The 24754-nt window shown below is 42.8% G+C and overlaps 1 protein-coding gene across 3 annotated transcripts; it reads right to left on the bottom strand.

The window, feature by feature from the left end:
- Positions 1-649: 649 nt before the first annotated feature.
- Positions 650-24607, bottom strand: cep85l (centrosomal protein 85, like). Of its 3 annotated transcripts, none has more exons than XM_038726470.1 (13): positions 24246-24607; positions 22660-22824; positions 21163-22025; positions 19632-19717; positions 13634-13751; positions 13348-13515; positions 10270-10422; positions 7796-7947; positions 7387-7504; positions 6494-6544; positions 6231-6338; positions 2739-2919; positions 650-2428 (listed from the first exon to the last, which is right to left on the bottom strand). In XM_038726470.1, the coding sequence occupies exons 1-13, from the start codon at positions 24292-24294 to the stop codon at positions 2262-2264; spliced, it is 2379 nt and encodes a 792-aa protein (XP_038582398.1). In that variant the 5' UTR covers positions 24295-24607; the 3' UTR covers positions 650-2261. The 3 variants fall into 3 exon arrangements, with proteins under 3 accessions (XP_038582398.1, XP_038582397.1, XP_038582396.1); XM_038726469.1 differs by having other exon boundaries at positions 2739-2916; positions 7796-7950; positions 24246-24604; XM_038726468.1 differs by having other exon boundaries at positions 7796-7950; positions 24246-24603.
- Positions 24608-24754: the final 147 nt, after the last annotated feature.

The raw sequence follows: 24754 nt of genomic DNA, 5'->3' as shown, positions 1-24754 counted from the left end.
GTCGAATAATTTCCTCCAGCTGAACTCAGACAAAACAGAAATCCTGGTCATCAGGTCCCAGCAGATGGCAGTGATGGTCTGGAGAGGGATATCCTTGGAGGGTCACAGACCTCCATGTGCTAGCCAACGGTACCCTGACTGCTGTTAGGTACTGGGATGAAATCCTCAGAGCCAATGTCAGACCTTGAGCTGGTGCAGAGGGCCCTGGATTCCTCCTGGTGCAGGAAAATACCTGGCTTCATGTGGCCAGAATGTGTAGGCAGTTCCTGGATGACGAAGGCACTGATACCATTGACTGGCCCTCACGTTCCCCAGACTTGTATTCAATTCAAGTCAGGACACCGTCCGCCTTCTCATCAGGACATTGTCAGGAGTGAATACAGGCATGTGGGGGCGTACACACTATTGAGTGACATTATGAGTCAGCTTGATGAAAGTTAGCTGTTATCAGCCTGTTATTTAAATTTTTCACTTTTGTGAATTTGAATCCAGCTCATTGGTTTGTGATTTTGATTTCCACTGACCGTTGTTACAGATCCGAAGAGAGTGAATATCAATCAAGAGTTTCTTCTAACCTGCTTACTGTTTTACTGCACACAAATACTGCAAGTATTCTGACACCAGTTTGTAAAAACTCACACAAATTCTTTGGAAAAATAATTTTATTTGCCATCTGAACAAATAAGATCAGACCTCCATATTGCAAACATAAACATACATTTAACATTCATATATTTTGACAGTAAAACTAAAAGAACATCAAACTAAGAATAATTTCTTATTCAGAGGAACAAGCCATCCAGTGGCTTTTTAAATCCTCCACAGGTGGACTGAACACACTGCCTATGAAGACCAAAACAGGTCTTTGGTTTTGGTTGTCATGTTAGGTTAGTGCACTTAACTGTTAAAAAACTGTTAAATCATGCAGACAAAAAGGTTTGGCTTGTTTGATGAAGCCTGGTAGTGGAAGTAATTTATTCTCTGACCTGTTTGGTTGCACAGAAGACATAATCTACCAAAAAAGTGCATATGCTGTTTACATTTGCTGTTTCAGCTTCTCAGGCTGCAAGATTCACTGTACCCAAGGGTAATTACAAACAATCAACATTTTCAACTGTATATAACATTATATAAATGTGCTGTCTATAGACTGAACTGTTCTTTTGCTGTGACAAACAGCTGAGGAGTCTTTGTTGAATTCATCTGCCCATTAATTACCAAATAGTCCTATGGTTGACTTTTTTTGATTAACATCACAACTGCACAATTAATATTGCTTTTTAAGACATTTTAATTCACGGAGAAAAGAGTTTCAAACCCTTATCTAATGTCTAAAAGTCTGATATGCATTTCAAGACAGGAGCCTGAGATCCACATACCTGAGGTTGGATATTCAAAGATGAATGTGAATATCCCGTTTCACCACAGCCACTGTGCATGTGGCTGAGTGTGCTCTTTTCTTTCCAAAGGGGTTCTCTGCCTTTTTAGGCTTAAAGGCAAGCAATACAAGCCATAAGCCTGGAAACTCTATAACAAAAACTTTAACAATAATTCTGTGTCCTTGGGTTTCATGAAAGGCGATATATAAATTTAAGTTCCTATTATTGTTTTTATTATTAAAGGAACAGATATTTTGGTCCACCTGGGGGAAGCACAAGTTGACATATCAATATATATCATATCTTATATTGTTGCTATGGTGATGTGTTAAAACAGTTGCTCATTTACACATCCAGCAGATATGGCTAAAACTGAGGGGGACTGCACAGTTAAAGGTAATTCTCTGTGGGTTCTGTGTCTACATGGCACATTAAAGATGGGGCAAGCAGAAGCATTTTTGTTCTATTATGAAATTTTCTGTACATCCTGACAGCAATCAATAAATCAAATGCTCTGACAAAAATGTATCTGCTGCTGTCTCAGGACTGTAATGAGCACCCGTACCTACCTACCTGCATATTGGTGCACACTCTGCCCATGAATGTTGTGGGGTAACGGTTTTGGAGGGAGGCTTAAAGGGAGGGGGTGGGTTTTCTTTCAGTTGGATACTTTCAAAATCTAGCCGACTCTTCAACGTTGCCTACCCAACTTTTCCAATGTCAGTCAACATGTACAAACCATGAAGGTGACAAAAACACTTGCCTGGGGAAAGCCCACATTGTTATGGCCCTGGTAATTCTTGTTATAAATAATTCTTAATGTGATTATATATGAAGTATTTAGAAGTAAGAGTTAAAACACACGGAGTGAGGGTGCTGGTGTCACTGGGAGACACAGCTGTCACCCATATACTGAGCATAGCGGTCCGAGATGCTTGTCCTTAGCTCGTCGATGTCTCTCCTCAGCTGGCCGACCTCTAGCAGCTTGAACCTCAGTTCTTCTTCCACCACCACCCTGCAGTCACTCTCCTCTGCCGAAACACTCAACGCTGCATGGTGACAGCAAAATAGAAAAAGTTAGAACTGGGAAAGGGATAATATACTGTGAGCCAGACTGAATCATTTCAGGAATGGTGAATCAAGGCCCTTACATGAAGATAAGTAAAGTAACAGCTGAGACTTAGTTTAAAGACTGACTATACGAAAGATTATCCAAATGAGGAAATGGTAATATGTTTTTCTCTCCCTCTGAGCCAATCATAGATAATAACTCACTATCTGTGCTGGTAAGTAAAGAATATCTATACTTATGTTCAAAGCCTTGCAGGAAGTAATAATGTGTGTGTGTTATTCACATACATTTCATGCCCAGAAGCAGAGATAGGTTGGGCTCTTTCCCCTGTGCCCTCTGAGCCAGGATGCTGCAGAGAGCCTGGAGGTCCAGTAGACACATGGACATTTCTTTTAGCAGCCGACCCACTTCTGGTATCTCCACGTGGGATAGAGGATGCACCATCAGCACGTCACCCGCCTGTCGCTGCTTGTCAGTGGGAAACAAAGGCACATCTTTTAATTCCCACTAACTTTGCACTCATACTGCAGAAAACATGCCCCTCAGGGATACACCAGTGGTTTATACTGTAAATGGCCACGTGTTGGTGTCCATGGTCAGAATTTCACAAAATGTCATTGCAATTGGTTAAGTCCTTTTTGAGACAATGTTCAAGGTTCATTTATTTGACATTACATCATTTTTGCACAATGAAATGAAAGTTGTAGCTCCTTTCATGCTACACACACAGAACATATATACATATATTTAAAATCAGAACAGAAGGTAGAAGGTAGGCTTATTACAACAGGTCATAAAGTGAAATTAGGTTTGTGACTCCCTTCTGCTACGTAGTAGACAATATACAGTCATACAAAAATCATAAAAATGGTAAACAGAAATAAATGCAATGGTGCAGTGCTGAGGATGAATTAGAGTTTAATCTGATAGCTTGGGGGAAAAGCTGCTCTGCAGTCTGGTGGCTGGGTGGGTACTGTCCTTTAGTATCCTTTAGGCTCTGCATGCACCGCACCTCACCGATATCACTGATGCTCGGGAGATGGGTAAGTAAGTAAACGTTATTTATATAGCACCCTTCACAGAAAAGAGGGGTCACAAAGTGCTTCACAGTAAAAAATAGAATAAAATAAACAAATAACAACAACACTTAAAATACAAAATTACATGGCTAGTTAAAAGCTTGTCTAAAAAGATGTGTATTAAGGTGTTTTCTAAAAGGTTCCACAGAATCCAAGGCTCTCAAGGCTAAAGGGAGGGAGTGCCAGAGCCTTGGAGCCACCACACGGAAAGCACGATCACCTCTTGTTTTATAACGTGTTCTGGGAACAGTTAAAAGGTGTTGGCCTGAAGACCTCAGAGAGCGAAATTTTAAAATGTACTCTAAAACCAATCAGAAGCCAATGAAGAGCCTTAAGCAAAGGAGTAATGTGCGATCTCTTGTTGGTTTTAGACAAAAGCCTTGCAGCTGCATTCTGTACAACTTGCAGTCGGTCTATGGAGGATTTGTTTAGACAAGTGTACAGTACATTGCAATAATCCAGACGAGAAGAAATAAAAGCATGCACAAGCATCTCCATCTCTTCTTTGGAAATCATAGATCTAATCTTAGCAATGTTAATGAGATGGAAAAAACAGCAATGAACCACAGATTTAACATGACACACAAAAATGACACCCAAATTTCGCACAACATTACCGTCAGAGGATGATAGAGCCCCAATGGCCTGCCTGATCTTAGGGGTAATGTTGTCACCACCTCAGTTTTGTCTGTATTTAGTTGCAAAAGGTTGTCTGCCATCCATTTGTTAATGGAGGCTAAGCAATTGTGCAACACGGACAGTTTGTCTAGCCTATGAGAGGTACCCATGATCTTCTGAGCCTCCGGTCCTGGGCCGTGCACATCCCATGTTAGTGATGCTCCTCTAAAAATCTGACAAAACCTTGGGAATTTGGCCTTCTTAAGCTTCCTCAAGAAATCTAGTCGTTTCTGAGCTTTCTTCATCAGTGTGGAGATGTGAGATGACCCTGTCAGGTTCTCTGTAATGTGATTTCCAGCACCTTGAAACTGTTCACCTGCTCCACTGATGTAGACAGGAGTGTGTGTCTTTAACTCCTTCTTCCTGAAATCAACGATCAGTCCTGTCCTCCTTGGTTTTGCGGACATTGAGCAGTAGGTTGTTCTCTGCGCAACACTCTACAAATTCCTCCCTCTATGAAGTCTCATCATTGTTTGAAATCCGGCCAATGATGGTGGTGTCGTCCGCAAACTTCACAACAGAGTTCACTTCGTGTCGGGGGATGCAGTTGTGGGTGTACAGCGTGAACAGAAGGGGGCTGAGCACACAGCCCTGGGGGGCTCCGGTGTTGAGCACTAGAGTGGAGGAGGTGAGTCCGCCAATCTGAACTGTCTGGGGTCTGTTTATGACAAGTTCAGTGTCCAGTTGCAGAGAGTTTGCTGATCAGCTTCATGGGGAGATTGTGTTGAAAGCTGAGCTGAAATCCATAAACAGCATTCTGATGTAGGTGTTGTTTTTCTTAAGGTGTGTGAGGGCTGAGTGGAGGGCAGTGGAAACGGCGTGCTGTGTGGATCTGTTGGTTCTGAAAGCAAACTAGTGAGGGTCCAGGCTGGCTGGGATGTTGTTCTTTATGTGCTGCAGAACCACTTTCTCAAACACTTCATCAGAATGGGGGTGAGAGCCACAGGGTGGTAGTCGTTCAGTCTAGACCCTGCAGACTTTTTAGGAACAATGGTGGCTGTCTTGAAGCAGGTGGGAACCCTCTCCTGAGACAGTGAGATGTTGAAAATGTCAGTTATAACTGATGGGCACAGGTTTTTAGTACACGGCCAGAGATGATCAGGCCCAGCAGCTTTACTCATATTCACATCTGCTGTGGATACTGGCAGTGGCCGGTCCTCTGGAGCTGGACTAGCCTTTACAGCTGACGCTTTGTTGAGGAGATTAGAGCAAGCACAATGGTGTTCATCAGGTAATGTGGCTTACACATGATGGGGGAGCTCCTGTTTTTGTAGCCTGTGATGTTTTTGATGGCCTGCCACATATCTTTGGGGTTGGTCTCTCCAGTCTCTGCTGATGTCTCTGCCTCGCCTCCTTGATGCCAGCTTTCAGTATCTCTGGTGGTGCTGTAAGCTTCTTCATCACCTGACTGAAAAGCAGCTTTTCTGGCTCTGGATAGAGCCCTCACCTCTCCATTCAACCTGGCTTTGTGGTTGGGGAGTGATTTTATTGTCTTAGTGATCACCACATCATCAACACATCTGCTCCTATATGATCACTGATGATTGTTCTCCTGGGGTGGCGGCCTCTCTGAACATTTGCACTCAGAACAGTCCTGTAGAGCTGCTAAATCAAAGTCTGCTTAATATTACATCAGGCTGTCTCACAACCACTCATAGCCACAGTCACAAAAACATATTTATAAATATACATGACATTAAAAAGCTTATTTCCTGTTTTAAAAAGTCTGGCCCCCTAGGCCCCGCCGTAACTGGTCTGGTTTCCTGTAGCATTTAGTGTAGTAGGCAATTAAACTGCCTGTAGACACTATTGAATATGTATGAGATGTGTTGGTATGGATTAATACAGACAAAACATTCTGAGACTGACTTGTGAAATGCTTAAGAGATCAGTTGAAGAAGTTGTAGAACTTCTAGAAGACTGAAAATTGATCAAAATTACGAATACTGATCAGTAACCACATCAACAGCCAACTCATAAAGAGAGCGAGCGAGACTAAGTTAACACTTCAAATACTGATACCTGTGGGGGGGCTCTGGATGGGGTGGCTGGGCTTTCCTCCTTTTCTAGTGGATAAGACTGTTGTCGAAGAGAATGGCCTCTTTTCTTCTGCAGTTTCGTACTCATGGCCTAACAAAGCACAGAATACGACAGGTAAGCGTGAATGCTAAAGTGAGCTCAAAGAGGCTAAAAAGCAACACAGAGCTGAGGAGAACTGCAGGGCCAAGTGAGAACTCAATGTTCATTTGAATGAATGACACTTTTTTTCTGGTTTGAAAACATACCGTTAGTTGTGATGTCAGTCTCTCAATCTGCCCTTTCTGATGCTCAATCAGCTGGTGGGGAGCAGAGATCACATGTAAATGAGAAAATGGTCTGTACTGGTATAGTGCCTTTCTAGTCTTTCTGAACATATAACATTCATCCCCATTCACACACACTGATGAGCAGAGGCTAAAGCCCAGTTCACATTACAAGATTTTAAGCCCGATTTGCAAGTGACCGAGCTCGCTGACAGTCGGACTGTGATCAGGGGCAAACCAGCGATCATTCGGTGCTTGCCAATCTTTATGTGAACTACTCCACAAAGAGGCTCACTGACACATCACCGACCCCAGGCCGATATCTAGCGTGCTAAATACCTGCAGACGTCGGCCGACTCCTCATCCACATCTAGCCAATTAGAGCAGGTATCTACTTTTTCACTACAAAACACTTTTTACTCCCCTCTAACTCTCTCTGTAGCTCAGACATTCCCTGCTGCCTGTGTGTGCTAATCCATTCTTTGTCTTTATAATGTTTATCTTTATAATAATAAACAATTCCTGTTCCGCATCATTTCCCATGTCTCCGAAGACCAGATAGAGCCGTCGGGTGACAGAGTCGTTGTCAGCTTGTGTAGTGTGTGACCCCCTGTCAGTCAACATAGTGTGAACACCACAACCACTTCAAGACTCCTGTTACAAGACAACAAGTCATGTAGTCTGAACAGTACGGCAATTTTCTGACATTGAAAGTCGTGCAGTCTGCACAAAGCTTAAGGTGCCAGCTGCTCATCAGAAAAAGAAATGAACACATTCACACACAGTTTGAGGTTCAGTATCTTGCCCAAACAGTTTGACATGCAGAATTTGTGTATGTATGCATGCACTGAGCCTGTGTGTGTTCAGCATGCTACCATGCTGCTCTGCTCTTGCTGCTCCAGAAGTTGAGTGTTTTCCACCTCAAGACGCTTCAGGTCCTGCATTGGCAACCTCACCCCATCATCCAAACACTGCTGCACCTTCTTCTGCAGGCTTTACCAAAATAAGACATGTAGTCACAGAGATAGAGAGAGAGACCAGGAGAAAGAGATGAGAGCATGTTAGCAGCAGTTCTGTCATCCAATGTAGAAGAAGGAGATTTAGAGAGCTGCATGTCTAGTTACTGCAAAGACACTAATGGTGAAGATGTTGCTACATCGCACAAACATGACTGGAGTGTGCAGTGCTAACTAGTGAAAGCAAACATCTGAACAGCATGTCCATTGGCAAAAAAACAAGCTAGCAGCAGCTGTTCATCGTGCCACATCCTGGTTGGTTATGTACCTGTGTACAGATGCAATCAACTCCTTCTCTCTCTTTGCCTGCATCCCAATCTTGATGTTTTTCTCCTTCATCAGAGCACAGCCTTCCTCTAGGCTCTTCTGTAACCGAGACATTGTTTTCTCCAGCTCCTTGGCTTTCTGCTGCACCTCCTCCTGCTGAGCACACGCAGTCGTACACAATGTGGTCACTGGAACTGAGCAATGTTTTTAACAAAATATTAATTGAAATTAAATAAATGTGTGACATTATTGATGATGAGACTATTTATCAAGAAATATAAACTGTGAGCGTTAATAAAACCTGAATCAAAAGTTATGAAAAACATTGTTTTTGTTCAGCCAACGGAAAAATAGCACAGAAAATACCAATACCCTTTCTAACTTCAGACTCAGACCTCGTTCCTGTTGTCGCTATGACAACTATGAATTGATGGCTCAGACAGGCAAAACAAGTAAAAGCACACACGCAGTCCCACTGCTGTGAAAATCCACACACTCAAACACATAACCTCATGTATGGATTGAAACAAATGAGTGCTCTCAATGTTTAACTTTGGTTTTGGTTAGGAGATGCTTTGCACCAGATTTTGCTACTAGTGACTGTCCATCAGCAGTCCATTTGCATCAACTCAAATTGATCTGGTGAAGAAAGAAGGACAGACTGAGGAAAATTATCTTTTGTCTGCCAGACCCCTGCCCAAAGCCCCGCCCCCTGCAGCAGAGAACAGTTCCCCACCATCAGTGATTACTACTGTTTGCGTACTGACTTGGGCTCCTCTCCTGTGGAACCAGGTTCCAGTTTGGGTTCAGGAAGCAGACACCATCTCCACATTTAAGAGTAGGCTTAAGACTTTCCTCTTTGATAAAGCTTATAGTTAGGGCTGGCTCAGGTGAGTCCTGAACCATCCCTTAGTTATGCTGCTATAGGCCTAGACTGGAACTTCCCATGATGCACTGAGCTCCTCTCTCCTCTACTTTCTCTCCCTCTGTATGCAACCTCATCCTATTAATGCATGTTACTAACTTGACTTCATCCCTCTCCCATAGTCTTGGGCTTTCTCGTCCCTCTCCTATGTATGTCTCGGTATGTACTTAAAGACTACAAATGTGGATGTTATGTCAAGATATGATTAACTGGCCAATGATATTCTTGACAAAGGTTCGCAGAGGACATTACATATACATCTCCATTATCAGCTTTTTTTTAACCAGTTACAGACAGGAGGAGAAAGGAATCACCCAACAGCTGCTTCCTGTGCTGCAACTGTTTCAGCACAGCTTTGAGTATTTGCTTTAGTGAAATTAAAAAGCCCTGTTTTCAGAAACTGGAACCAGATCAGTAGACCTAAAGCTGAGAGAGTCTGTGAGAAAGACACTTGATGCAATCTGCATTGATTCAAAGCTTAAATGGCCATAATGGTGTCTCTTGCATTACTGCCAGCCATTTCCTAAAGCATGCAACTGATTCCCACCTGTTCCAGTGTTTAGGTGACTTTTTCAACTGTTGCAACTGTAATATACGGCGGCTATCCCTTAGTGTTCAGCTCTCAGTACTTTTGTATCTTATAATTTAATTCTGTAACAGTCAGCTAATTACTTCTAAATATTGTAAGGCAGAATAGATCAAGACAGAGCAGCCACAGCAAGCTGTTAAGCCTAGTTCACACTACACGATTTTTAGCCCGATTTGCTGCTCGGTGACCGTGAGGCTGTGCTCAGCGGTCGCCAGTTGTTATATGTGAACTACTCAACGGCGCGTCACAACGGCTCCCCGACACATTTCTGACACATCACCGATGTCTGCCAGATATCTAGCATGCCAAATATCTGGAGGAGTCGGCCGACTCCACATCCACATCCAGCCAATGAGAGCAGGCAGCTACTTTTCACTGCAAAACACTTTTTACTCCCCTCCAGCTCTCTCTGTAGCTCAGACAATCCCTGCTACCTGCGTGTGCTAATCCATCCTTTCAGCCAGATTCTTTTTCTTTATAATTGCTATCTTTATAATAACAAACAGCTGTTTTGTGTGTAGGTTCGCATCATTTCCCATTTTACATTTCAGGTGTGTTGACAAAACGTGGTTTGGAGACCAGCGTCGGGTGACACAGCCGCTGTCAGCTCGTGTAGTGTGTGACCCCCTGTCACCTATCAGTCACGTAGTGTGAACGCCACAACGACTTTAAGACTCCCGTTACAAGACGTCAAGTGGTGTAGTGTGAACGGCACGGCCATCGGCCGGCGCTGACAGTCGTGTAGTCTGCACGAGCCTTTAGATGAAGAGCTACTGGCGAAAGGCTCTTACTACACCATTTGCTTTACCATGTTGTCCTGTGGAAAACCGTTAACACTGTGCCAGCAAAGCACAAATGGTTGAGCATCCCTACCACTATAGAAGATATTAAGTGAAGGCAGGCTTTCACAGCCCTGCTCTCCTAAGCCTGGCAGCCTGTCTGTGTATGTTATAGTGTGTACCTGCTGGGCCTGTGCCTGCACCTCGTCCAGCGTTGGCAGGTCGGAAAGGTATTTCTCCAGTGTCTCTATGCGCTGCTGTTTTTCGTGGTTCTGTTCGCTCTCTCTCTGACATTTCTTTTTCAGACTACTGATGTAGCGATCCCTTGTCTTTATCTGTGGACAAAAAACAATATGCTGCACTGATTTCATATTATAATGCTGAATGTAATTTAAATATATTTAAATGACAAACATGTTCAGCATGTACAAATGTTATAAAATAAAATATTCAGTTATCAGTTACAGTTTAAAAAGCTTTTTTTGTATTAGATGACGCAATACGCAACAGGTGAAATACATAACAGACACAACAGTACTTGGTACACAAAATACACAAAAACAGAAACGAGAAACAACTGTGCACAGACATAACAGCATGTTGGACATTAAAGATGTTTAAAGGCAATTTGTGTATGTGTGTTTGTGTGTGTGTATGATGAAGAGGTAGAAAAAGGGAGGTGGGGGGGGGGGGGGGGGGGGGGGGGGAAGAGGGGTGATTAACTAGAAAAGAAAAAGACAAAAAACAGCAAAATAATAATAAATTAAAAAACAAAATCAAGCAGGAAAAAAATTATATTAAAAATAATAATAATAAAATGTAATTGAATAAAACGTCTCTGTCTGCGTCCCTCCTCTGTCCCCTCTCCTCTGTCCCCTCTCCTCTGTCCCCTCTCCTCTTCTAGCTCCTCTTTCAGCCCTTGGTATTTCTCATGCTTCTCGTGTTCCTTCTTCTTGATGCTGTTGTCGCTTGGGATTTCCACATCTATCACTGCAGCCTTCTTCTGCTGTTTGTTGATCAACACGATGTCTGGTTGGTTAGCCATCACCAGTTTGTCAGTCTGGATCTTGAAGTCCCACAGGATCTTAGCTCGGTCATTCTCAACTACCTTAGAAGGTGTCTTCCATTTTGACCTTGGGACTTCCAGCCCATACTCATGGCAGATGTTCCTGTACACTATGCCAGCTACCTGGTATTTGTCTGTGGTACATGTCATGCAGCGGCTTGTCCCTCCATTTAGGTTCTTCATCTTCCTTCTCCTCACCTTTCTGCTGCCTGAGGTTTTCACTAAGCCCTTCATCTTTGGGGGCCATCTTCTTCTTTCTACTTTGCGACGACTCACAGTCTGTTTTCCAGCGCCACACTCCCGTGTTATGTTCACTAACAGTCCCAGCTTGTTATAGGTCCATGCAAAACAAATCTGGTCTGTTTCCAGCATGTTCAGTTTAACAAAAATGATATTATTCCAAACAAAGTCTTTAGATAGAAAGGTAAACACTATATATTGTTGATCACATTAAACACACACCTGTCAGCTCCCGCTGCTAAAGGCCGGCTGCCAGAAACCTGTCTAATATCGGGGAAAGGCAAGCCTGAATTTCTATCTTTTCCAATTGAAAGGTGCAGTATGGAATAGTTATGACTCACTAGCACGAGCACAAATAACACTGCTGGTTTGGATGTTTAAATGATAAAGTAATAACGTGTGAACTTTACCCTGGAACTAGGAACCTTTGGAGGAACTCACTGCGTTTCCACCGAAGGGACCAGGGTCTAAATTTAGTTCTAGGGTCTTTATTTTACCCCCCAAAAAGTCTGTGCTCGGGGGGTAGTAGTTTCCGAAAGTAGCGGTACTTTGGGGGGTTGGGGCTTGCTTTGTAGTAAATTTCTGAATGGGCGAGTGAAGGCTACTGGCTTTAAATCGAGCTCGTCTCTTTTCCACCGTGTTTGCAAACCAATAAATCACAATCAGCAGTCAGATAGACACACAAGTCTCGCTGATGTCCGCCTGAGATCGTACGCCAGCATTAAATGTAGGTCTATTACTCGGAAACAGCAGCCAGCGTGCAGCGCTGTGTTTACAGCAAACAGCTGATGGAGTTATGCTAAATACTGAGTCCGGAGATGTTGTTTTCATCAGTCAGGAAGTTTTTACACAGAGCAGAAGTTGGTTTCCTCCTCTCCAAAACCAGCCGAACAGCTGATTACAGCAGGTAATAAAGCTCGTTAAACATCCCGTTCCTCCGACGCTCAGGCGACACAGACGTGAGTGCTGTCAGCTGATCTGCAGCTCTCGTTGGCTGGAAATGTTTTAATAACCTTTCAAACTGTCGTGATTTTATTGTTGTGTTTCTTCCTCTGTGCTGGAGTTATTTTAAGAACTTGATGGCTTTATCCAGTTTGGTATTAAATTTGTAACAATCTTTATCATGTGTCTCTTCATTATACTTCCACACAAAAAAGCTGTTTTAATGGTCAAGCACAGCCTGTAGTTTTTCATTATATTCCAGGTAAATCTGATGCCTGTGCATAGCTTTGTCCGGCGTATAGGCCTGTGTCAGCTGGTTAATTTGCCTAATCTTCGCAGGTCCTGGAGTAGAAACGTTATTTTGAAACATTAGGTGAGAATCGGTACTTTGAGGTTTACTGACAGAGCCAGACAAAAGTTTGCTGGACTGTCCACATATTCTCACTTCACGTTCATTTTTATACATCACAGGTGTGTGTGAAAACCAGCATACATTACCTTTTCGTGCATACTCAGTGTTCATACATGAGGCCTCAGATCACCTGTGGCTTCTGACACACCTGAAGCTGATTCCACAACCCCTGCAGTTGAAAACCCCGGCTCATCACTCCTGTTCACCTTAGTGGAACTCACGTTACAGCCAGCTCCTTACTGGATCTAGTTTTGTCTTCTTTGCTATCTAGTCACCTGACTTATCCTCAGGTTGCTGTTCTTTAGAGAGAGAACTCAGTCTGTCTGCTACTCAGTGTTTTTGACAAGTTTCGGGCCACAGCCTGCAGGATCATCACCCTGCACATTTGTTAAATTTATAACCTCTTGTGTTTATAACTTATCACTGCTCCTGTGCCTGCTCCTTGACCCTAGTGTGACTAAACCTAACAAAAGCAACAAATACATCTTTTGCTCTACAAATGGTAAAAGTGATCTATATTTTTGTTCTAATCTGTAGGATCAGATGGAGCTGCCTCTGTATTAATGATTGTCTTGGCGTTGCCGTGGTAATTTGCTCTACCTTTTCCTCCAGTTTTCTGATGTCCTCTGTATATTTTTGTGTGACTTGCTTGAAGAACTCGTTCAGATGGAGTACTTCCAGTTCAGCCACTGCTAGCTTCCTACCAAGGTCTTCATCACAGCACAGCATTTCAGACGGCTGTTTGCATGGCGTTCTCATTGTTGATTCCTATTGGACAACCAGAACTTGTGCTGTGACTTTTATTATGAAAATATTTGTTGTGATTATTATGATGAAATGATGAATCTTGATGCTCATTCATCACAGAGATGTGGCTGAGTGTTACCTTGTTATTTAGAATGTGGGGATCGTCAAACCACCCTCTCTGGTTCTGCAGGACCTGCTGTGCTCTGAGCTCGTTCTCTCTGATGCGGGCATGGAGCTGCAAGATCTGCTGCTTTTGTCTGAAACACAGAAGCCCTTCCTGCTTACAAACATCTTCATCTGTATATGAGCAAAGCAAAATAGTTCTATATGAAGACAGGATGAGGCAGGCAGGGCAAACATTAGGGCCTGTAAAAGACACCAAAACTGGTGAGATAAAGATGACAAGGACAAACAGAATGGCAGAGTCAGTGTTTGGAACATACTGAGCTCAGTTTCTATGGCTTTCTTTGGGTCACTGTTGCAACTGCTGTGAAATGAAGCTGTCTACAGCTGCTATCCTCCACCAGGGGGCAAGCTCAAAACTGCCTTTAACTCACCCAAGCCTATAATAATAATAATTCTTATTATAAATGATATTTATAGAACACCTTTCTAAACAGCATGAAAGCAAATAGCAATATCAAGCAATGGTGAAACAAAATGACTGTGAGCTTTTACATAATAGCAAAAGTTATAAACAAAATGAACAGGAAGCCAATGTAGAGATGCTCAGTCAGGTGTAATGTGATACTTGGATACTTGGAGTTAAAAGCATTGTAGCTGAGTTGTTGTCACACTGTGGGCGTGTCTGCTCTGTTTAGTTAGTTCCTAGTCAGTTTGGTTATTTTTAGTCTTTCTTTTCAGTATCTGTTATTTTGTCTCTGTTTTGGGTTTCAGTCCTGTCTGTTGTCTTGTTTTCAGTTTACATTGTGTGTTCGTGCTTGTTGGTCTGATGTTGTCTGTGTGTGTTGTTGGAGGGTCTGTTAGTGTAGTTCTGGGCCCTGTTTCAGAAAGCAGGCTTAACAAACTCTGAGTTTGTGCCTGAGCTCTGGGTTGATTGAGCTTGAGATGTGAAACTCTGAGTTTTCGGGTCCAGAACAGCTGATCAGAATAAGTTCAATCAACTCTGAGTATGTTGAGCCTGATTGAAGTGCGTGTGTGGGGATGAAATAAAGCCTCATCAATGGAGCTCCGATCCTACGACTCACCATGGCAACGGGTAAATAAAGGCAGAGCCTCCATTTTAATCGAGTGGAGCTAGAAATATGAATGCTGCCAACGCGGACCCTGATAGGCTCTAAAACACAGGAGTGGAAGAAGAATGAATGCGTTAACATTATCACTATACAGCGTTGCTCATTCATCATTCACCAGACTGGAATTTCCTTAATGAATGATAAAGTGCTGCAGCCCATTACATTCGATTCGGCTATATTTATTTATTATTATTATGTATTTATTTATACCTATTTAAGCTGTAACCCGATGCCAATCGGCTACCTGATTAAGAAAATAGGCTATAGATCAAATATAAGACAGTTTACTCATGAACCTGTGATAGTAAAGTCACACCCAGCAGGTTAGCCTATTAATTATTTTTTGCAGTGGAAAATGTGTCTATAGGTTAAAGTTTCTATTTTACATTAATAAAATCTTGCTCATTTCGTATCATTTATTAATGCTGTGAAAACACATTCAGACTATCAGAAGGTAACTCACTCTTAAACCTTATTTAAGCCTATTTGTTTCAGTGGCACCACAGTCATCCTTACTCAGAAACATTATCTCCAGTTGATAACTACAATAGGAATGTTCCCAATCAATGCGACTACAATATGAAAGATTACTGGTTATTGACAGTTTTATAGGTTACATATTAAATAGTGATTACTGCAGTAATGTAGCCCACAGTAGGCTAAGTGTTTTCAGTGCAACTGTCCACAGTTATTCTGGGCTGAGGATAAATCCATGATGTGCATCTGTCTTTACATCAATGACAGACTGATCATAAAGCGTCATGTTCAAGATCATGTTTGGCATCAGCCTATCTAACCGGGATTTTAAAGTTTTTAAAGATGTAAATGCGTTCAAATATGTGCTTTGATATCGACAGTTTTCCAACTTATCCTTGGAACCTAACCTCCTCCCGAGGGGTTAGGTCTACAGCATTAGTGTCCGGAGTTACTGATCTAGGGATTATCTGATCTCGCTCTCTGAAACAGAAAACCCGGAGTTTCCCTCATCTCAGGCTCAACATACTCAGAATTTTCTAATCCTGCTTTCTGAAACGGGGCCCTGATCTGTTTAGTTTCATTATTATTATGATTTTGATTGTTCTGTATAGTCTGTCCTCGTTGTTCAGTTTATTATTCACTTTGTCTGTCTATCCTGTTTTAGTTTTGCCTGTTTAAGAGGCTGAAAATGCTGTAAACGGGAACGGGACAGCACTTTATCACGTTACCTTGACGACACTGAAACATGTTGCACACTTTTTATTTTTTATTTTTGCCTGATTTTTAAGTCCTGCAGACTCATGTCAATGGTATATGCAGGTCAATATATATTTGCAAATAATCAGTACACTATTGTTGGTCAAAACAGCATCATCAAGCAAAAACTAACTAGTTGAATAAACGAAGTGTGTAATAAGGTGATTGCATTCCTCTGACTTCATGTGTTCTATGTAGCCTACCATCTTAAGTTAAGAAAAAAGGCCTCACGGACTTCCTGGGAACGCGCCTCAAAGTCTGTGAGTCTGTGAGGGGGGACATTGGGATTGGGCCACCGAGTTGATAACCCGCTTCGTGGTACCGCTTATCCCGATCGTGATTGTTAGGGTTAGTTAAGCCAGATAAAAAAAAAGATATCCTGGGTATGTTGAACTCGCTTCGTGGTACAGGCCCCTGCTCTTTTATGAAAAGTGCTGTGAGAAAACTGTTGTTGTGATTTGGCGCTATATAAATTAAAAAGTTGAATTGAATACACGGCCAGGGCCCTGGGTCGTCTGTACTTATGTATGGGCACCAGAAAATGGGGGTCCAATGGTCCACTGGCCCCTCTCTTTACACCCTGTCCCATTCTTTGTAAGGCTACATCCACACTACCAAGTTTTCGTTTTAAAACGCAGACCTTCTGCTACTTTTGCACCTCCTGTCCAGACAAAAACGGTGAAGTTTGAAACGCTGCTGACCCTGTTTTCATTTCAGCTCCGGTGTAGCATATTAGTGTGGACAGACAAAAACAGAGGACTTTAAAAACGATGACGCAGACTCTCACGTCTGGCTTCCGGCTTGGGTCTTATAAGTCATGCAAAGCATAAACACGATGCTACTGACAGAGTTTTAGTTTTGGTATTGTTTAGGGCTGTCCCCGACTAAGGATTTACATAGTCGAATCAGAATTGTCTAGTTTTGCCTATAGTCGACTGCTAGTCAAATCATGTGTGTGTTTGTGGGCAGCGATTGCTGTACATTTCCAGCTAAACTGAGGCTTATTGTTGACCAATTTCTCTCTCCTTGCCTGCCGTTCACCAGACTTGCAGAGTTTTGCATGCAGCCAACAGCTGCATGCACATTGCGGTTCCTCGTGGGTCTATTTCAAGTACTATTTAAAAACGATATAATATTCTTTGTGTGGTTCATCAATGGCGATAAATGATCCGAACGTCCCATGAGGTGCAGACAAACACCGGTGAGGCTAGGGCTCGGTCTCTTCGCCAACACACTTTCTTCTTTCGCCGAATCTTCAACTGTGGAGTAGGCAGTCTGCTTCCTGTTTACACTAGCCAGTGTATGTTAATGGCCACTAGATACGACCATTTCAGTCATTTTAATATAGAGAGAGATCAGTTCTAAAACGCAGCTCAAATGCTGGTATGGACAGAGTAGTCCACAGTAGTATTTTAGTAGTGTGGATGTAACCAAAGTTGCAAATCCCCTATTTAGCAACAGATGTTTCAGTCATCCCTGACGTACTTATTCCACATATTGGTGAGTTGTGTCTAAACAGAGTGACAGAGAGAAGCTGCTCCTGCAGATCATCACACAAAACGCATGCTGATCCAGGAAGACGTGAAAAGCTTTGTTTATGAGTAGGGCTGGGCAATAAAACAATAACGATAATTATTCTCAATAAAAATACAACAAATGTTCAATATATCGCCTTGCATGGTGCTTTCTGCTTCTTGGGTGCCCCACTCAGCTGTGTCTCACGGCGTGTCTTTTTAAACGCAAGCTTGATGCCCAACTATGCAACCGCCACACATTAATCTACATTTTGCTGCTCTCTGCTCCCGTTTGTAATGTGTGCTAAAATATGGGAACGACAGCCGACATTTTCCTCGATGAGTAGTTTGTTGTTTTATGTTTCAGAATGCAGTTTGTAATCTGTCTGTTCAGAGAATGCTGGCTCATGCCCTAGCTGTATTTCAGTGGAATAATTTTACAGTGTTTGGCCCCCCTGTAATGAATCTGGTGCCCTTGATTGACAGAATATGTGGGGCAATCTATGTTACTATTTATGGTATTGAGAGTTTGTGTTTTGAATCTGATTCTTCATAACCTTTTCCTCCTCTCCCTCAGCCTCTCTCCCGTTTCACCTGCTGCTGCTTTTAAAGGGGATGACACAATTATAAATCTCCAGTGACAGATCATCTTTTCAGATGGCCACTATAGAAGCACACTGCCACATACATCTTTGGTTTCTCCTGATACGGAGGTGCAGAAGGATTGCTTGCTGGCTTCTCCTCCTGTCCTGTTGGTGACGTTATAATGTTCGTACAACAAGGACATTTAATTGCGAATTTGAACTAGCCTTCAGTATAGTTGGTGCTGCAGGTAGTAATGCCATAATAATAACAATATAGTGGCAAATATGTAAATTTTTTATTCATTCGTTGTTGTCAAAGCTCCACGCTGATGTCAATGTCAAGTACAGGGAGAAGGAGCCCACATAGATGATGACGACAGGACGCAGGTCTGTCATTTAAAGTCCTTTAGTGCGGTCACAGAATTGCAGTGTGAAACCAAACCAAAACTAACCGAATGTATCAAAATCTATCAAAACATGAACTTTGGCGAAAGCCCCCTAAGAAATATCACCAAGTTTCTGTAATGTTATGTAATGTTGTTTTGTTATAATATATCTCACCAAGAAAAGGTTGAAATAGGCAACACTGATCTCACCTGGGCGTCTCCTGTATGTGACTGACAGTCACTGAGGTAGCGTTTTAGCAGCTTATCAGAGTTGATTTCCGGCTATATTAAAACAACTGAAAACACACATTTAGTGGCCGTTCACGTACACTAAGCATGAGCGTGTCAGTGTAAACATGAAGCAGATTGTCTATTCTGTAGTAACAGAAGATTTGGCGAAAGAGTAAAGTACTACAGATGAAGAACCACACCAGATCCAATTTTTCTTGCATGGACTAATAACGAGCTGGGACTGTTACGTCACTGGGAATCGTTACAAAGTAAACGGGAACATGCACAGTACAAGTGCAGGTTGTAAGTGTTATTTGCACAAAATATTTTAATAAAAATACTACATCAAAATTTCTGTCAGTAGCATTGTGTAAGACTCATCTGCGTTGACAGGAGGCGGCTTAAGAGTGGAACAGTGCAGGACTATTACAGGTGCAACATCTGCATCTGGCTGATTTTTCACCGTAAAACTTCCACAGATATGATTCTAAGTGACAAAAAACGTGCATTTATGTGCTACGAGATACACATCTGGGTATAAAGCAGAAGCAACACTAGTGTCAGAATGGTGTGAAGGTCAGCAACAGGTCAGTTTGGTCCTAATTCACAGTGAAATGGCAGCTATACATATTTGTTACCTGCATATACACTCAATTGCCACTTTATTAGGTACACCTAGTTAAAGTTAATGTAGTCTATTCCTACAAGCCTACGTTCATGAAGGTTCTAATTTTTGTTGAAACTGTTGTAGGGAGATGTTTTTTTAATTTCATTTCTGAATCAAATTTCCTGTAACTTTAATAAGACGAGAACGGAAACAGAACGTACATACTGTATACCGATCATACTGTGAAAGTATGATTATGATCAAAAGGAGGCCCTTTGGTGAAGAGTCCTGTTGGAGGAAGTGTTTTTGAGTGTGTCCTGCAGTACCTATCTATCTCCAGTTCTCTCTGTCTCAGCAGCCCTTCTTCAACCTTCACCAGAGTGTTGACTGACAGGGAGGTTCCCATCAGCGTCTGGAACCACACAAACACAGGAAACTAAACACATCCACAGGTGCATAAGGACGTAATGTAATGACTGAATCAGCATCTTCTACTCATAATTTACATATTCTAGACATCATAGGCTGTAACTGATTACAGTAACTACGTATTTGAATACAAATCATACACACACAAACACACACACAGACACACACACACACACATCACATTTGTGGTGATGTAGCATTGTTCAGTGCCATGCTACATCACAGCTACACACGGTGTGGACAAGGGCTGAGAGTCTCTATGGAGACATTACTGTAGCAGAACTATTGACACATGTGAGTGTTGCGTGACTGTATCTCAGTCCATGTGTGCAGATTTGTAAATATGTCTCTAAGTGCGTTCTGAGCTGCCAGTGCCACTGGGAGGACTTCGGCTCTGCTGCTTCTGCCCACAGTTACTGGTTCATGTTAAACTTGTTTAAAATCACTAGTTGTTATAGCTGGCTGGTAATCTGTAAAGCTACTGAGGCACACAGACAAAAATCTCCACACACCTTTGCAGATCTCTGCCACAGCAGAAGTGTAGCAAAAGGGACATTTCAAATGAAAATAAATTAAATCAAGCATTTATTGACGCTATGTTTAACATTTATTATATTGTTATTGAGGGAAATCATGTTGTGATAATTATCATTATTGTTTTATTGCCCAGACCTAATTCCCCCGATCTATGTACACAGCCAGACTTGCAGTGAATTTAACTGATTACGCTCACACAGATTGAGATACAGTTACACACACCACTCACATTTGTAAATAGATCTGCTATTAGGAGTGCTTTGCTGATTTACTAACGAAACATTATATCTCCAGCTGTGGCAAACATCCTCTCTTCTGCAATGTTACGCATACAATGGGCGCAGTGCTTTTTGGATGAAACTGACGGTGGTCGAGTTGTTTTCTTTAAGAAAGTGCTTCATTCTGAGTTGGTCACCGTTAGCTAGACTGTCAGGTTGGGTTGGGGACCTTCATCTGGTAAAGCTAATTTTTGGGTTATGAAATCCAAATTGCGCCCAAAAACTTCTTTTTTGAGGATAAACTTCAAAATAATTCTAGTGTGTGATCGCTGCACACTGTGCCGGAGCTGCACTGTGTCCTCCTTTTTTGTTCCATCAACCTAAGGTTATTAACTGACGCTGTTACAAAAAAGAACCACATAAGATCAGAATTGTGATTCCTATGTGAATTTTTCTCACTCACCCCTAGTATGGAAAGAGTTTTTGGTCAACACATGGTTGTCACAAGCGGGATAATAGGTGCATCCATACTTAAAGAGTAACATCACACTAAATCCACTATTCGTTAGTAAATTATTTGTACAGTGACTTTATTATTCTATCAATTAATTCTGGCTGGAGTCTTCACAGTATTCCAGTTTTTCGGGTTGCAAGAAAACGCCACAGGACTCACCTGGTTAAGCCCTGGTTCGTGCTGATGTCCCTGTTGCCATGGCGATAGCCCATCGCCACCACAGCCCTCTGTTCCAGTACCACTGATTTGACCAAGTTTACCTCCACGCTCTACTTTGGGCTTGTATTCCATCTGCTCAGTCAGCCACATCTGGGTGCGAACTGCAGGCTGAATCGGGGAGCCTCTATCAGCTTGATGACCCAGCGGTGAGTCTGCTTGTTTGGGTAAGCTCAGGCCATAAACCTGTCCACCTCTCCGAGACAGTTTAGCTTCTGGTAAAGCACTATAGTTCATGTCCAAACTGCTGTGTTTTACCGGTGAGGACAGAGCTGAGGAAAGGGACAGGTCTGTTTCTAGACCAGTGGATCTGCTGCTGTGATTGTACCGGTAGCAGGGGCCAGACCCTGGTGAGCGCTGCAGCAAGCTATGGCAGAGAAAGGTGGACGATAACGGTAGATAAAGGTCCACTTTTGAACCAAGAGGTTCCTTTTTGTATCCATATAGCAGGCCTCTGTCCAGGGAGCCTTGTGAATGTGCATATTGATCACCTGATGTCCTAGTAAAGCTCTTATCAGCCCCAGATGACAACTTGGTGAGAGAGGACCACCTCCGGATGGGCTGATGGTCTTTCATGTCCAGGCAGCTTGACGCGCCCTGGGGAGACATGGCAGGCGTAAGCAGCTGGCACGACCTGCTCCAGCGACCTGTGCTGCTGGGTGAGGCTGACGTTCTGAAGCTGGGGTAGAGTGAGGAGGATGGGGACGGCATGACGTGGACAGAGGGGATGCCATCATAATCCTGGCCCAAGATAGGCTGGGGCAGCGGCCGGAAGGACAAAGGCGTGGTACTGGAACTGGAGTCGTCTGCAGATAGACATACAGGCCAAAGAGACCAGCACAAGAATGTGAATTTTAAAGAATCATGTCAGACATCAACAACGCAAGCATGTTACTGAACTAGAATTTGAACTAGAACTAGAAAATAAAATGTAAGAGTGGGAGGCGGCGCGGCAGCTCCATTGTTGGAGTGTTATGGAGTTAAGCAACGTGGGAGATCTTCTTTTCTAATTAATTGTGTGTTGGCAGCAATACTATACACATGGTTTATTGTTACAGCTGCGGGTAAACGTTTGTGGGCATTGTTAAATTAAATCTAAAACACATACACAGTAAAATGTTGTGCCAGTCGTGGGGCTGTTGTATGTGATTCGTAATACTCCATCAGTGATCAGCACAAACACACTTTCCATCTGGTTTCTTGTTGGGTTGAACGTGGTGAAGCTACACTCTAGTATTTTCAGTTCAAATGAAACACTGTCCACTGGTTCGCTTGATGTGCTGTGTTCATTGTCGAGGTGTGAAATGCATCCCATAAAGAATTCTCTGCTGACAGTTAATTCCACCACACTCTCATCTTTGAGTTAACTGATAAAAGCCTGCTGATAGAACTTTTTTGAAAGATACAAACAATGCAGAATAAATGGACAGGACGTCGTACCTTCCACACTGTCCGAGCAGTAAGTGCCAATTCCTGTGTCACCACTGTCAGACACCGTGCTGTGTCGGCGTCCACCACAGAAGCTGCTCCCAGGGCCAGGAGGGTTGCTGTGCCAGGCTGATTCGTGGCCAGGGACCCATCCTGGAGAGCCACCGTTACTGGAGCCTAAAGCAAAAATGTATTTGTTACACAAGTTATTCACTTACAAAAATATTGGATTATTAGGTGGGCCACTCACCAACGGCAGGCATAGGGTTTGGTTAAGATTTAGGTGAGGAGCAATGCATATCGACAGGGAGACAGTCTTTCACACAAAACAAATACTAAATACAGTGTGTCTAGTGCTTGTGCATACTTTTATGTTGCAGTTCCAATGTTATTGCTATGCTATGTGAAATAAAAAAAATACATATAACATTTAGATCCTGTGCCCTCCCCAGGAAACATCAGAAAATACTGCAGAATCTAGTTTGTATCAGGCAAAGGCGTGTTTTGGGCGGCTGTGGCTCAGGAGCGGGTTGCCCGTTAATCGGTAGGTCGGCGGTTCAATCGCCGGCTCCTCCGGGGTGCATGTTGAAGTGTTCAAGATACTGAACCCTGAATTTCCCCTGGTGGCTGTTCCACCAGTGTATGAATGTGTGTGAATGGTGAATGCAGATGTAGTGTAAAAGCGCTTTGAGTGGTCGAAAAGACTAGAAAGGTGCTATACAAATATACAAACAGGGAGCATTTACATTTAAAACCCAAGGGATGTTCTAACATCTGGGCTTTGCTAGGAAAAGGATCAAAACATTGGAGATTTGGGAGTTGGGTCTATATAAAGAGAACACCAATTGACTCTCTCAGGACATTCATGGCACTCACTGCGCTCACGCTTCTGGTATTTCAGCATCCACACTGTAGATCAAAGAATCAAAGCATTCACAAACCGTAAGACCACACCTGATCCACATGCGCAAACGCATGAAATAGATGATGCTATTGGCATACTCTAGATGAATGGGTCAGTTTGCTCTATGAAATCTATTGACCTTGAAAAAGTCTCACTTTACCGAGAGGAGTGACACCATCAGTTGCTGAAATGAGAGGACACACACCATGAACACTACAGAGCCTAAATTTCATTCTTCACCTCCATGACAATCTGACCATGTGGTGAGACTAAGGTTGTAACTAACGGTTATTTTCCTTATTCATTTATCAGTTGGTTGTTTTCTTGATCCATCGTTTTGTCCATAAAACGTTCAAAATGCCACCACAACGTGCTGCCAGGTGGACTCGGCTCTCCAAATGAAAGATTAAAGGCAGCAGCAGATTTAAAACTGACTTATTGGTGCTTTTGTTTTATATATAGAGAGATTTTTGTCCGATGTATAATATAACAGTGTAACGTTAACACAGTTCCATTGTATATTATACTGGCTGCATGAGCCCTCAGAACAAGGACAGCTCATAAACCAAGACACACTTCTTCCTCGTGCGCTCCATTTGTTAATGGAGCCCTGTAGCGCAGTATCAGAGGCGGAGTAACGTTAGCTGCTCCCGGCCTTTGAAATCATCTGACCGTTATCTTACGGGAGTCTCACCTGTTTTATTAGATTCGTATCCATCTTCGAAATCACTTCGATACCACATTCTGTGTGATCGTGGGCTTTAGCCTATATAACAGCAGGAAAAACGGCAGCTCGATCAGAGGACAAAAGAGAGATAACAAGGCCAAAGTCTGAAAACACGGGCACTGTGTCATGCATGACACTGTAGTAGAAAAGATCGAAACACTGAAAAATTCTCTGTCTGATAACGGTATCCTTCCTATAAATGAAGCCTGTACGTCCCGAGCGTAAAGTCCTGTGGTGATAAGCCGCAGGACTGCCAGCACGACACGGCTACACACGCGCAATCTCGATGGAGCAGTAGGAGATACTGCAAAATAATAGAGCTTCTATTCTTGCAATTACGGTACAGGCTCTGCGCCAATGACGTTTCTCCAGAAGGACGCCCCCAAACGGCCAGCTGCAAGGCTGCAACACCTCCTGGCACGTCACTGAGTAAACTACTTCCATCCATTTTTATACACTGTATTCCATTAACACTG

The sequence above is a fragment of the Micropterus salmoides genome, unplaced genomic scaffold (genome assembly GCF_014851395.1).
Source record: "Micropterus salmoides isolate LMB-PRFRI ecotype aquatic unplaced genomic scaffold, ASM1485139v1 Ms_hic_scaffold_18, whole genome shotgun sequence".
NCBI classification, from domain to species: Eukaryota; Metazoa; Chordata; class Actinopteri; order Centrarchiformes; family Centrarchidae; genus Micropterus; species Micropterus salmoides.
Note: the sequence above shows the minus strand (reverse complement) of the source record. Positions and strands in the feature narration are given on the sequence as shown.

Excerpts from the sequence above, each read along its gene's own strand:
- cep85l (XM_038726468.1), bottom strand. The coding sequence starts at position 24,294 with ATGTGGTATCGAAGTGATTTCGAAGATGGATACGAATCTAATAAAACA. Across the intron at positions 19,718-21,162 it reads ACGAACCAGGGCTTAACCAG|ACGCTGATGGGAACCTCCCT; the intron begins GTGAGTCCTGTG and ends GTGTGGTTCCAG. Across the intron at positions 7,505-7,795 it reads TTGATTGCATCTGTACACAG|CCTGCAGAAGAAGGTGCAGC; the intron begins GTACATAACCAA and ends ATTTTGGTAAAG.